The sequence below is a fragment of the Aspergillus aculeatinus genome, assembly GCF_003184765.1.
Source record: "Aspergillus aculeatinus CBS 121060 unplaced genomic scaffold BO66scaffold_1, whole genome shotgun sequence".
In the NCBI taxonomy this organism is placed as follows: domain Eukaryota; kingdom Fungi; phylum Ascomycota; class Eurotiomycetes; order Eurotiales; family Aspergillaceae; genus Aspergillus; species Aspergillus aculeatinus.
In genome coordinates, this window is record NW_020291470.1 from 1590981 (window position 1) to 1603057 (window position 12077).

Sequence of the window (12077 nt, forward strand, 5' to 3'; positions counted from 1 at the left end):
GGGCAAAAAAGGATGGAGCTGCGGGGAATCGAACCCCGGACCTCTCCCATGCTAAGGGAATATTATACCACTAAACCACAGCCCCAATTGATGTGAGGTGATTGATAAGATGGCCAGAGGATCCTAGCTAGTGCATGCTCTCGCCCTCCACCTGCATTTGGGTGTCCCTTGCTACCCCCATTATAGCATTTGTGGCTACTTATTGTACTCAGCGCCAGCGTACATGATACCTCTTGACTATAAGTCATGACTGTAAACGATTTCAGGTGCTCAATGATTCCGTCATATAAATTCGATTTTTCGTTTACATATATCGCCCCTGGAGTTGCCGCCACTATGTCAAACCTGGTACACACGGTCAGTGCAGGCATGTGAACCCAATTGGAAGGGTGTTGTGGAAACAAACGAAACAAAAATTACCGAACATACAGTGAAGTGGATTTCAGTTCGTCAAAGCTGGGGGAGTTCGGATCTAATTTCCACCAACCCTCACAGTCGCGAATCCCTGACACCCACCGTCGCAGCATGGGGAATCGAAGGAACGCCCCAATGCAGATTAACCTAGGTATCAAACGTCAACGTTGATCTCAGATTCAATGCCCAGTATCGAGATCTCACCTCTACCACATGATCCCAGCCAAATAGTTCAGGTGCAATGGCCGGATCCCGCCAGACCAATGCTTCTCCTGGCGGTGTCGGAACCATCTGCATCGCTCTGTCACGTAACTCTTGCTCCGGTCCGTCGGGCAGATGCTCGAGGTCTTTTTGCTCGTTCGATCGAGTAACGACCATCAACGTGCGCCGCTTGCGACACTTTTCAAACACTGCAAGAGCATGTCGCTTGGCCAGGAGATACTCGCGCGATGACTTGGTGGTGTGTGCATCGTTTGGTAGACGAGAGAGACATTCACCGAGGACTGCACCGTCTTCGAGGGCCATGCCCGCCCTGTGTGGTCTGTTTCAGCTCGACCTTCCAGCCAAAGAATATATAGTACCTACCCTGCTGCAAGATAAGGAAGGGTGGCGTGGACACTGTCCCCAATCATCACGCCAGCTCCAGATGGATGTGACCAGCCTCCGGTGTTGAACCGGGTACATAGTCGCCACTTGTGAACTGATTTACACAGCTTGAGTAGCTTCGCGATACTACCCCACATTCAGCAATTGCCATCATTGATAAGTCGCGGTTGATCCGACTTACCGAGGATCCCAATTTTTAAATAGCGAGCGCATCTCCTCCACATTTCCCGCCACGGTACTCGCCTTCGAATCCTCCGGGATATCATCAGGAGTAAGAAGGACGATGTTGAAGAGCTCCTTACTCAGCGGATAGGCCACTGCTCACGCAATCAATCACCATCCCATCTAATTTCCAGTCTTGCAAAACGACTTACCCACGTGCTTGTCCGGCCCATACCAGAAATTCATATTCGGGTGCGTGACAAACTCCGCCAGCTCGGGATCCTTCACGATGTCCGGCGACGCCAGCATCACCCGGTAAGCCAGATCCCCCGTCCTGGTCGGTGGCGTCGGATGCTCCAGCACCTGATCAGCCAGTTTCCCAAAAATGCCATCCGCCCCGATGAACAGGTCCGCCGTCCGCCGGCGGCCATCTTCGGTGGTAATCGTGGCCGTCCCTCCCTCGGCCCCGTCGAACGCGATATCCACAATCTTCGCATTGCAGGTGATCTTCCCTCCCAGCTCGGCGATCCGTTCCAGCAACGTCCGCTGCAGATAGGGTCGGTAGAAGGCCCGGAACCAGGTGCCTGGGTATGCGCTCGCGGCCTGCGCCACGTTCATGCTCGTGATCGGATTCCCTTTCCAGCCGAAGACGCGGTAGGCATTTGCCACGGCCCAGTGTCTGCTGAGCCGCTCCTCCAGGCCCCAGTGCTTCAGCACCCGCGAGCCGTTGGGGAGCACCTGGATGCCGGCGCCGACATGCTTGATCTCGGAGGTGGCCTCGAGGATGTGCACATTGTGGCCCGCGAGCAGGCTGCTGATGGCTGCGCCTAGGCCGGCTATGCCGGCGCCGGCGATGATGATCTGGGTTTCTCATGGATTGAGTGGATATAATCGTGTAGAGGCACGTTGGTGACTCACGTCTAATTTGCACGAGGGCTCTCGTGTTTCTTGCTGCTTGATGTGATACGAGGCGGCCATGATGGTGCGAACTAGAGGATGTATTGTTGCAAGCAAGCTTCCAGGATACAGTTGGGCTCGTCGACTTCATGGAATTGCCATTTGGTCGGGTTGGAAACCTAGTCTGCCACGACAGATTGCCGAATGGAAGGGTGCGGCGGGGGCAGTTGCGACCCGCATCGTCCCTTATACCACCTGTACCCCATGACATCAGATTCGGTCAGGTTGAAAATGCCCTCAGCCCAGCGACGTCTGAATTTAGAGATTGTTCTGGAAAGCCTAGCGCCAGCTGTAGTCTCTGAGATCTAATGCGGGCGTGACATGGCAATCTGCACGGGGTAGCGTTGGCAGCAAGGGGCTGAGGCTAATACCGTACCTTGCGAGAGCTGATGGGGAGCTTAAGCCCGATCCTTCTGTCTGGTTGGTTATGAAGTGAATCACCCTAGGGTCTCGCATCTGGTTGTGCTGCAAAAGCACAGTTGTAGATGTTGTCTTGCGCCAGAGACATAATGCGGTGAATGAATTCGTCTGGCCCAGAACAAATTAGGTAGATTCATTCCCCAATTATGACTAACATTCGACCTGTATTATACTTCATGACATCGAACTTCTACATAACTTTGAATTCTATGCCTACATATTATGCCTTGAACCTTTCACTGTACGTAAGTCCTGCTCTAGTGCAGTTCTTGCATCCTTTTCAAGGTGTTGGTCATGACCTGCTGACGCATGCTCATGGAGCAGGGGGTATCACATTCCAATAAACCGCATGACCCTTGAGAGGCATTGAAAGACCTGCCGTGACCGATCAAAGCCGAGCGCGCTCTGGCCCAGAGTACTCCACATTCAACAAAGAAGCCTAATCGTATACCCTTTCTAGATCTGACCCTTGATTTCCACGTTGAGTACACGAGGGCTGTGGTTCCATGCCACTCACCAGTATTGCAATTGCACCTGAATCCGTACACGTGCCACAAGCATGCGTCCTCATCCAGTCCTACAGCGCCTCGGAAATGGGTACCTATCATGATGATATGAAGATGTTAATTTGAGCGGAGATATCAATCGCTACGCTAACCCACACTATTGTACAGTAGATTGCAACAAACGTACAGCCCCCACAGAGTCAACATTCGCTCACTCGCGTTCAACCTTCCAATCCCGCAAAAACCGCCAGCGGGCCGTCTCCTTCCACCCGGCCGCCTTCCACGCATTGGCAGTCGCAGGGAAGGTCTCCACCACCCCCTCCAAGCTCGTATCGTGCGCACACACCACAAAGACATGGCTCGCGCCGTCGAACTCAGCCAACGAGCCCACACTCCGCTCCGCTTCCTCTGGATCCGCCGCCACGCTTCTCCCGTTGGGGAAGATGTGAACGTGGTAGAAAGCAGAGGTCTGGTACTTCTCGGGGAAGGGGTGGATCGCCGCGAAGATCTCGCCGGGGCAGGGCACCAAGACACCGGTGTAGGGGCTGGGCGTGATCTGGTCGGGCAGGGGGACATGCTCCGAGGGGCGGAGTTGGCCCGCGTGGTGGATTGTGTCTGCGCCCATGAGGATGAATGTGTCCGAGCTGATTACTTCGCTGTCATTGCCATTCCCATTGCTGCTGCTGGTGCGGGCTAGACCGCAGACATGCCCGACCGCGTGGCCTGGCACATCGAGGAGGTAGAACGAGCCGTCCCCGAAGTAGTCGTGGGCTCGGAACCCACCGATCTGGAGGGTGAACTGCTCCGGGGAGATTTCCACCAGTGCACGCCCGGCGACATCCGACTCCAGCAGTTCACTCGCTGGGTTGGACGGGTAAGCCGGCAGCGAGGCAGCGGATACACCTGGTCCGACTACTAGTGAGGTTGTGGACGGGAAGGTGGAGGCATCGCCGACGTGGTCGAAGTGCGTATGACTTTGTTTGAGGCTCACAGTCAGCGATTGCTTGCTTTTCTGGGGGATTCGAGCTCGGATTTACCTCCAGATTATCGCGTCGATGGTTTCCAATGCGATGCCATGGTCGGTCAAGATCTCGGCCACGTCTTTCTCGATGGTGATGCTGAACATGGCTTTCAGGCGATCGTACAAGGGTTTCGCCAGGTTCTCCCAGTCCTTGCGGATGCCCAGGTCGAAGAGAACCCGTTTGTTCTGGGACTTGTTCTCGACCAGGAATGCATACGCGCCGGCGTTGAGGTCCTTGAAGCCGCCAACTTCTGGTGTGAGAAAGATTCCAGGAGGACCATGAATTCTGGCGGTTGTGTCGATGATGCTCACTTCGACGGTGTTGCCTGAGGCAGGGATGTTGAGGTCCATTTGGGGCTTATTGTGACTGGATGGTGTAGTGATTTGTGTCAATTGATTTCATTGTTCTGCCTGATATAGTGGCAGGATGCATGTTCCATCTTATACATTTCGCAACGGCGCATACTTCCTTCTGGAGATACCAACCTAGTACTCAGTGTTCGTCATTGATCTCAACAAGGAAGCTATGGGGATTGGTCAGCACCGGAAGATGTCGGGAGACGGAAGATCATGGATCCTCGTGATGCCTCAGCCTAATAGCCATCGCTCGATGGGGCTAATGGCGCGCGGGTGAGCGAAAGAAGATCAATGATACGAGGGAAAATAGATAGACCCCAGTCGCTTTGTCGGCGGATCACCGGATTATGGACCGGATAAAATGGCCGGTGAGTCAGATCTCCACCGAAGAGCCGCGATCCAGAAATAGATCAACTGGGGTAAGCTCTGCAAACAGTGCCACGACTGCCCGATCGGAGCTTATTACTCGTAGCATCCGACATTCCCCACATTGACTTAGAGGTTGTGGCGAAGCTTGGACTTGTGATCCAGCTTGTGACCATAGAAGTGCACAGTCCTCGTTCATGCACCTGCCGCTTAGCCGTGCTCCCCTACTTTCCCACTCAACCGAACAACTAACATTACGTTTCTCCATAAACCTGCAAATAGAAAATGGACAAGAAGGTAGTTGAATATTGTATAGGCTATATTACCTAGTTCGAGGCTGCGACGGATCTTCACAGCTCGTATTCCACGCAGTTGAAGAAGTGCTCAAAAAACATTTGGCTACATTGTACTGCACATAGAGAATGCACTTGATAAGGCCTTTTCTCGCATGGCATGGTGCCCAGATAGGTACCTCTAGAGATTATGCTGCTTTTCCACACTAGGTCCTAGCTACATGGACGAGGGCAATTAAATGTTCAACGATTCAATAATGAAACTTTTGTTGAGATGATAAATTAAATATGCCACGGAAGTTATTCGTTTGTCAGGGGCTACATTTTGACATCGCACTAGCATACAACAAGTCACCGACTCCTATCTTTTGCTTTTTTCTGCAACCCAAAGCCAAGAAAGCGATTCTAGGGACAAGATAAAGGTCTGTCCTAGTAGATGTGTAGCGGATAGCTAGTCCGACTTTTGCTTAGGTTCTCTACTGTTCTAAGCGACAAGACCCCTTGGTTCTTGCCTGAGTCTCTTCTTGCTCGTGCAATCACAAACTTTATGTACTACAATCTATACACTCTAAGCTTCTAGGATAACAGTATTACTCTTTCCTCTCTCATTCCCAATCTCGTTTCGACAGAGAAAAAGTGACCGACCCCAAGCTCAATCCGACGATACGCTAATAGTCCTCCGAGCCACCTGCACCTCCGGCGAAAGCCCCTGCAACACCTCTGCCAGCTCATCAGCTGCGCTTTCCAATGCTTCATCCGAGACCACCTCCCCCAAGGCATCAATAATGAACAACACCCGCGTGGTCTGATCCGTCAACGCCGTCCGCGGGCCCTGCCGCCAATTCCAGCGCCGACAGGTGATCCCCGTGCTGTCGCACCAGATCGGCTCCCCCGGCGCCGCCAGCTCCGTCTGCGGCTCCCCGCCGGAAAAGGTCTGGAATGGCTCCGTGCCTGTCGCACGGATGAGGAATGGTGCCCCGTCGTACCTGTCGAGATCCTCGCCTCCGAAGGGTAGCTGGTGCTTGATGGAGATGGCGTTGTAGATGTCCGTCAGACGGTTGACCCGGGGCAGACCCGCCTCGACCCGCCGGGTCAGCGCTTCCAGACTGTTCCGGGTCTTCTGCGGTTTGGCGCCGAAGGCCTTGTAGGTGTTGCGCCAGGCGGCAATGTGCGGAAGCTCGGTGACGGGCTTGCTGGCTAAGAGTTCCTTGACATGTGCTTCGGCTTGTTCGAGGAGGGTCTCGCTGGTTTGGTCGCTGGGGCCCGGGGGGATGTTCTCGACCACCATCAGGAGGGCGCGGTAATCCGGCCGGAGCTGGAAGATGGCCGGGTCGACGCGCGCGGCCTTGAGTAGGGCTTGGGCGGTTTGTGTGGTGCTCATTGTGAGCAAGTGTCAAGACTGAGAGTCTTGAAAGTATGGGTCCTCGGATGCAGAGAAGATTGAAGGGCAAAGGGGGGGCTTGATGCCCTATAAATACTGGTATATATACAAAATGGCGGGCGAAGCGCCAAGACCGGGGGAAGAATCTTGGGTCGCCCCACTACCCTTAACTTCTCTTTCGGGAAGGCCCCCGATTGCCCCCCGGCCTCGAGTCCGGCAAGATCTCCGCGGTAGCCGGCCGCGAATGTCATCGGGCAAAGCACTACCGGCTTCATATTCTCGGACCCAATCATCCTGGCAGCTCATGTGAAATCTCTACCTGCGCTGGAAGCTCATGCGCCTTTACCACCCCTTGATTGCCTTCCAATTCATACTTCCTGTGTGCCCCACTGGCCCCATCCAGCTCCGAGATTGCAAGAACTCGCGCACGAGCCGGTTTCTCCTCCGCACTTTCGCTGCTCCTCTTCTTCCTAGCCCTATAGTTCAGGTACAAGCCCATCAGTCCCAGAATTACAGCAGCAGCGCAGCCCACTCCGATCCCTGCTTTCGACCCCATGCTTAGACCACCCTTTGAGCCCGGATCGGTCATTGCCACTTCCGTGCTGGATGCAGTAGATACTATATCGGCAGAGGTAGGCGTGGCCTTCATCGTCGAGCTTTCACCCATGCTTGTGACGACCATGGTGGGTGTGCCTATGGTGGTAGTGACCCGATCGAAGGTCGAAGTCGTCGTACTCTCACTGGCATTTGATGGCTGCCCCAGGGTCAGCTGAAATGTTCCCGACAGATACATTTCATCGCCAAAGGTACAACGCAAGTACCATCCGTCGGCCATTGTGAACGATCTTCGCAGCGTATAGGTGCCTGCAGTGATATTCACACCGTCAACAGTGTAGCTTATTTCCTCCTCTAAGTGCGAAATCTGGAAGAAAGCGATCTCCATAGGCTCCTTGATCGAGTCCGATGAGTTGTAGGTCCATGTTGTGGTGAGACCGTCGTAGATGCTGACGACGTCGCCTTTGTGAGGGTAAGTCACTTCAAATCCTGGATGGATCAAACAATTTGAGAGATCAGTCTCCGTTGTATGTGTTGTAGGCTAAGAATGATGAGTTATAAGGGTGGGGTGGGTATGCTTATACCAGTTGCTCGGAAGACCTCCGAGGCCAGGGCGAGCAGCAAGATCGAGCGCCACATTTATATGACTGTCAGGCTCTGTCTTGGTTGCGATGTAAGGGGCGGATTGTGGGGTTGTGGGAAAGGGAGGGGGTCGTTATTTAAGTCTCTGGGCTCCCAGGCTTTAGCAGGTAAGGCGCTGTGTCCACATGAAGCTAGAGATAAACTAGTGCAAGAGTTCAGGGATGTTCAATTATCGTCTGGGTTTTGCATTACTTCGGTTACATTAGCATTGTCTAGCCGTGGTAAGCATTTAGACAAATGGCGAGGAGGGGGTGGAGAATGCTTGGGCCATGAAACTCACTAAGAACACTTAGCTTTCACCGGGAACTGAGCTAGCACGCCAATCGACTGCTCAATCGTTCCCTCACCTGGACCTCATTATACAGCGTCGAAGGTGCTGTCCTTGATAATTGTCCTCGAACAGCAATGCTGCGAGGCACTGAAGTGGACCTTCTCACTTCCACACCGGCACTGGAAAGTACTTGTAATAATATGCAACTCGATTTGAGCCGGAGCAAGGGCCCGGGGTGGCCAGTTCGGCTGGACCCCGATTTCCCCCGATATTAAGCCCTAACCTTATGTAGATCGAGCTAAGAGAAGCTAGGCTAGGCTACCTATTTTAGTGCTAGATAGCATCTTCCCAAGTCCTTGGCACAGCACGCCGTCTTTGACTTGTGAGATACTCCCAGGTTCAATTCTTCAGTAAGCCCTAGGTTAAATGTACTTTAGTCTTGTGCCTTGATGCCGGCGATTTCGAGTGGCAACTCCAAGCAGCGACATCGACACAGATTAATCTTGACCATGCCCTGGGTACGTACCGAAGTAAACCGACACAATAATGAGAAGACGAGACATCACAGTTGGTGCTCTTACAGATTTCCATTGTACATGAAGTACATCCTCTACCAGAGCGAGAAATTCGGTTACTCACAAAGTGCGAATCGACCATCGTCATCCCCAAACAGCGGCTGCATATAGCACAACCCCGGGCACAATGGCAAATAAGGTCAACAATATCAAAACAATTGGATCTTCCCTGGATCTTGTACTTATCTTAAATTTGTAATAGCCAGTTGTCGGATCACACATATTACCCATAGCTATACCCGCGGTGGGTTGCTCTACAAGATATTAAACCTCCGGCAGAGGACGCAACAAGCGTCGACTATCGGTTTGATAACAATTCTGCTGACACATAGATCCAGATATAGACTGAAATGCGACCTCTATTACCCCACATTCCTAATGCCAATGCTTGACAATTTCAAGGAGCGGTGGGTTATTATTGTCGCCCTGGCTGAGAATGTTAAACTTTCAAGTGAAACTCTCTGTGTTTTCGAAGTCTGGAAGAAAGACGTCCTATTAATTGCAGCACTCTGAGCATAGACGAAGGGGCGAGGAGGTTTCGCGATCATGAAGATTGATCGGATTTCAGGCCCGACCTTGAGTCCTTAATTGACATGCAAGGGATTACTCCTTATGCTCTTGAAACTTTTGGCACAACATTCCTCAATCGCTGTGGTGACAGCTTCGCAATCTTTACAGGTAGAATCGTAGCTTCGGGGAACTCTCTTCTCAAAGTAACGGTGTCCCCTAGCTAAGGAGACAACTTAACATGATGGCGGGCTCAAAAAGCCCCGAAGCGGGGGAGATTCCTCTAGATACGGGAAACGACGCTGACAGTGAGGTGAGCCTACAGGCTGCGGAGATCAAAGACACGGTGCTCACCGGCTATAAGCTGGCGGCAGTGATAGCCGAGCTATGTTGCTGGGTTTTATGTATATCACTTGTCCGTCAACACCCAGGGCTCCCAACGCTTGTATAAGGCACCCAGACTGATGACAAAACCCGCCATCAGGACAATACTATAGTCGCGACAGCAATCCCCAGAATTGCGGATCATTTTCATGCTTTCAATGATTCTGGCTGGTACGCGAGTGCATATCTCCTCCCCACCAGCGCCGTCACCCTCGTCTACGGCCAGATCTATACATTTTCCCCATTAAGTGGGTGTAGTTGACTACACTATTTCTGTTCGAACTCGGATCTCTCATTTCCGGCGTCGCACCGTCTTCAGCCTGTCTCATTGTTGGACGAGCTATCTCCGGACTCGGAGGTGGTGGCCTTTTCTTCGGCTCGCTGATCATCATATTTCGATGTGTACCGCGACACCGTCGCCCGGTCTCCTCTGGGTTCATCATGGGTACTCATAGGATTGGAAGTATTATTACGCCTCCGTAAGTCGATAGCCTTGTCTGATTGCACGTAGCCATCGGCGACTTACCGCCTTGTTTCCACTCTCGGTGGAGCATTCACCAATCACCTCACATGGCGATGATGTTTCTACATCAATCTTCCCCTTGGTGCGGTCACCGCGCTGGCAATTCTCTTCTCTTTCTAAAGTACCCAACCACTAATCCAGGCGACCTGGCAAGAGAAGCCACGGAGATTGGACCCGCTGGGGATTTTCACCCTCCTGCCAGCCATAAAAGATACGCTGGTAACATTGCTGGGGGTGTATAATCCTGCAGTGGTCCGGATGTTCTATTTCGCTTCTGGGTTGGCGTTGGCTTCGGTGCCGGGGGCGGCGGTCGTGGAGTGGCGGCCGATCAGCAAGGAGAGGCGGACAACATGTGCGAATCATAGTGTTCTATAGATCAAGTACAGATACCAGCAGCGATATTCTTGGTAGAAGCTTGCTCGGGACGAAGGAGGCCGAATTCGCTTCGATCTACAGTATGGAATCAGATTGAGCAAAAGTCAATGTGTCAGTCAAGAAGCACCACGTTGATAGCCGACAGGTTAGATAATAGTGAAGAGAACGCTTGTGACCAGCAGCACCAGCAGGACCAATGTTGCCCCACCCATTGCCCCATCCATATCATACGCGAATCTTCCAATGCCACTTATAATCCAAACATGCCCATCGAGCCGTCAAGAAAAGAAACATCGCTAACACAAGGACGCATCCCAGCCAGACAATCACGATGCGGGATCCGACTTTCTCGAGCATTTCTCCGCCGACGGGTATGGAGATCAACACGCTAGTAGCTTGGTCAGATATTCTGTCTTTGGATTGGCTGCGATATGAGGAAAGACTTACGCAAAGCTCACCAGTGCATAGCAGGTCCCGAAGCGCATCCCAATCTCCTTTGCCGGCGACACCTGCCGGATGCACACCGGTGCGAGGCTGAGGAAGGATCCGGAGCTGAGGCCGTACAGCGCGCTGAAAAAGTACAGCGCTGTCATCGAGTGACTGAACGGGTATAGGATGATGAAAATGGCCAGGATGCCGGACGACACCAGGACTAGGAGGGTGTTCAGCCGGCCGTACATGTCGCCCACGCGGCCGGCGAGAAGACGCCCGATGACCGAGCAGCTTGTTCCAAAAGTGAGGTCAGTACAGGGACTACACGTCGATGAGTACGGTTGGGGCGAGACTCGCTCACATATTGAGGACGACGAGCAGATTGACACTTGTATTCACGCTGAATCCCAGCGCCACAACGTAGGTCGGGAAGAGGCCGAGCAGGGCGAAGGTTTCGAGTTCGAGAACTTGTTGACGAGTGAGCCAAGCATAACAACCGGCAGATGAGGAAACAAAAGAAAGACTTACACCATATCCCCACCGTGAGCAGCGAGAACCTCGAGTCCTTGAAGCACCTCGCATCGATGGCCGTCTTCAGCTTGTCGCCCTTGGGCAACCGCGACTTCACCAAAAAGGACCCCATCCCGCAGGCCGCCAGAATCACAAAGGCGAGAATCCGCATCCCCCAGCGGAATCCGAACCTCGCGAAGGATGCTTTCAGAAGGAAGGGGAACACGACGCCCCCGAGTCCTGCACCCACCAACGCCGTCCCCATCGCCATCCCGATGCGCGCCTGGAACCAGTGCGGCACGCAGGCCAGCGCGACCGTACTCACCAGCGCGCTCCCGATCCCCGCCATGATGCCGAAACTGAGGATGAACTGCCAGTACTGGGTACACTCCGCGGTGAGGAACAGGGCGACGACGTAGACGGTGGACCCGGCGATGACCAGGGCCTTGGGGCCGTAGGTGTCGAACAGCGGTCCGACAAAGACGCCCCCGGCAAGCATCATGAACATGTACAGGCCCGGTACCCAGCCCACGGTGCTGCTTGTGTAGCTGGCAAGCTGGTGGGTCTCGAGATGGGATTGCAGCACGCCCACCGAGTTCATGAGGCCGTAGGAGGCGAGCACAAGGAGAGAGGACCCCAACACCACCAGCCATGATCTGAGGCCGCCGTCGGGAAAGTGCTCGTTGGTGTCGGAGTGGCGCATCAAGCTCGTTGTGGAGGTGTCCACGAGCTGGAGCTCGAATTCGGGGCCATTGGTGTTTCGTGCGACGACGACATTCTCGATGTCGGTCACATCGACGCCCGAGCGAGAGCAGGTGGG

At 53.4% G+C, this 12077-nt stretch overlaps 6 protein-coding genes and 1 non-coding gene across 7 annotated transcripts; 1 reads left to right on the plus strand and 6 right to left on the minus strand.

Annotated features, from left to right (window-relative positions):
* Positions 1-13: 13 nt before the first annotated feature.
* Positions 14-85, minus strand: BO66DRAFT_t6. The gene has a single exon. It is a non-coding gene; the product is annotated as a tRNA-Ala (tRNA).
* An 81-nt stretch (positions 86-166) lies between these two features.
* BO66DRAFT_425087 (FAD/NAD(P)-binding domain-containing protein) lies at positions 167-2160 on the minus strand (the record flags this gene model as incomplete). The annotated part of the gene is made up of 6 exons (XM_025650207.1): positions 167-561; positions 619-946; positions 1000-1146; positions 1202-1337; positions 1395-2043; positions 2101-2160. 6 exons carry the CDS (start codon positions 2158-2160, stop codon positions 490-492), a joined length of 1392 nt encoding a protein of 463 aa, XP_025509476.1. The 3' UTR covers positions 167-489.
* Positions 2161-3276: 1116 nt separating this feature from the next.
* Positions 3277-4749, minus strand: BO66DRAFT_467323 (MBL fold metallo-hydrolase; the record flags this gene model as incomplete). Its single annotated transcript, XM_025652555.1, has 2 exons — positions 4103-4749; positions 3277-4039 (listed from the first exon to the last, which is right to left on the minus strand). Exons 1-2 carry the CDS (start codon positions 4435-4437, stop codon positions 3277-3279), a joined length of 1098 nt encoding a protein of 365 aa, XP_025509477.1. The 5' UTR covers positions 4438-4749.
* A 915-nt stretch (positions 4750-5664) lies between these two features.
* On the minus strand, positions 5665-6567 carry BO66DRAFT_13756 (B3/B4 domain-containing protein). Its single transcript, XM_025642029.1, has one exon. It carries the CDS (start codon positions 6481-6483, stop codon positions 5755-5757), a length of 729 nt encoding a protein of 242 aa, XP_025509478.1. The 5' UTR covers positions 6484-6567; the 3' UTR covers positions 5665-5754.
* A 1-nt stretch (position 6568) lies between these two features.
* BO66DRAFT_13787 (uncharacterized protein) lies at positions 6569-8093 on the minus strand. The gene is made up of 3 exons (XM_025642033.1): positions 8028-8093; positions 7623-7811; positions 6569-7527 (listed from the first exon to the last, which is right to left on the minus strand). Exons 2-3 carry the CDS (start codon positions 7675-7677, stop codon positions 6773-6775), a joined length of 810 nt encoding a protein of 269 aa, XP_025509479.1. The 5' UTR covers positions 7678-7811; positions 8028-8093; the 3' UTR covers positions 6569-6772.
* Positions 8094-9277: 1184 nt separating this feature from the next.
* BO66DRAFT_433730 (uncharacterized protein) lies at positions 9278-10315 on the plus strand (the record flags this gene model as incomplete). The annotated part of the gene is made up of 3 exons (XM_025650713.1): positions 9278-9406; positions 9518-9665; positions 10095-10315. 3 exons carry the CDS (start codon positions 9278-9280, stop codon positions 10313-10315), a joined length of 498 nt encoding a protein of 165 aa, XP_025509480.1.
* A 225-nt stretch (positions 10316-10540) lies between these two features.
* On the minus strand, positions 10541-11960 carry BO66DRAFT_311346 (monocarboxylate transporter; the record flags this gene model as incomplete). The annotated part of the gene is made up of 4 exons (XM_025643324.1): positions 10541-10703; positions 10763-11038; positions 11109-11214; positions 11276-11960. The coding sequence occupies 4 exons, from the start codon at positions 11958-11960 to the stop codon at positions 10541-10543; spliced, it is 1230 nt and encodes a 409-aa protein (XP_025509481.1).
* Between the last annotated feature and the right edge of the window lie 117 nt (positions 11961-12077).

What these genes read in the sequence shown, in the direction of transcription:
- BO66DRAFT_13756 (XM_025642029.1), bottom strand. Translation starts at nt 6,483, where the DNA reads ATGAGCACCACACAAACCGCCCAAGCCCTACTCAAGGCCGCGCGCGTC.
- BO66DRAFT_13787 (XM_025642033.1), bottom strand. Translation starts at nt 7,677, where the DNA reads ATGTGGCGCTCGATCTTGCTGCTCGCCCTGGCCTCGGAGGTCTTCCGA. An exon ending in GGAGGTCTTCCGAGCAACTG is followed by an intron (nt 7,528 to 7,622) that starts GTATAAGCATAC and finishes TGATCCATCCAG; the next exon opens with GATTTGAAGTGACTTACCCT.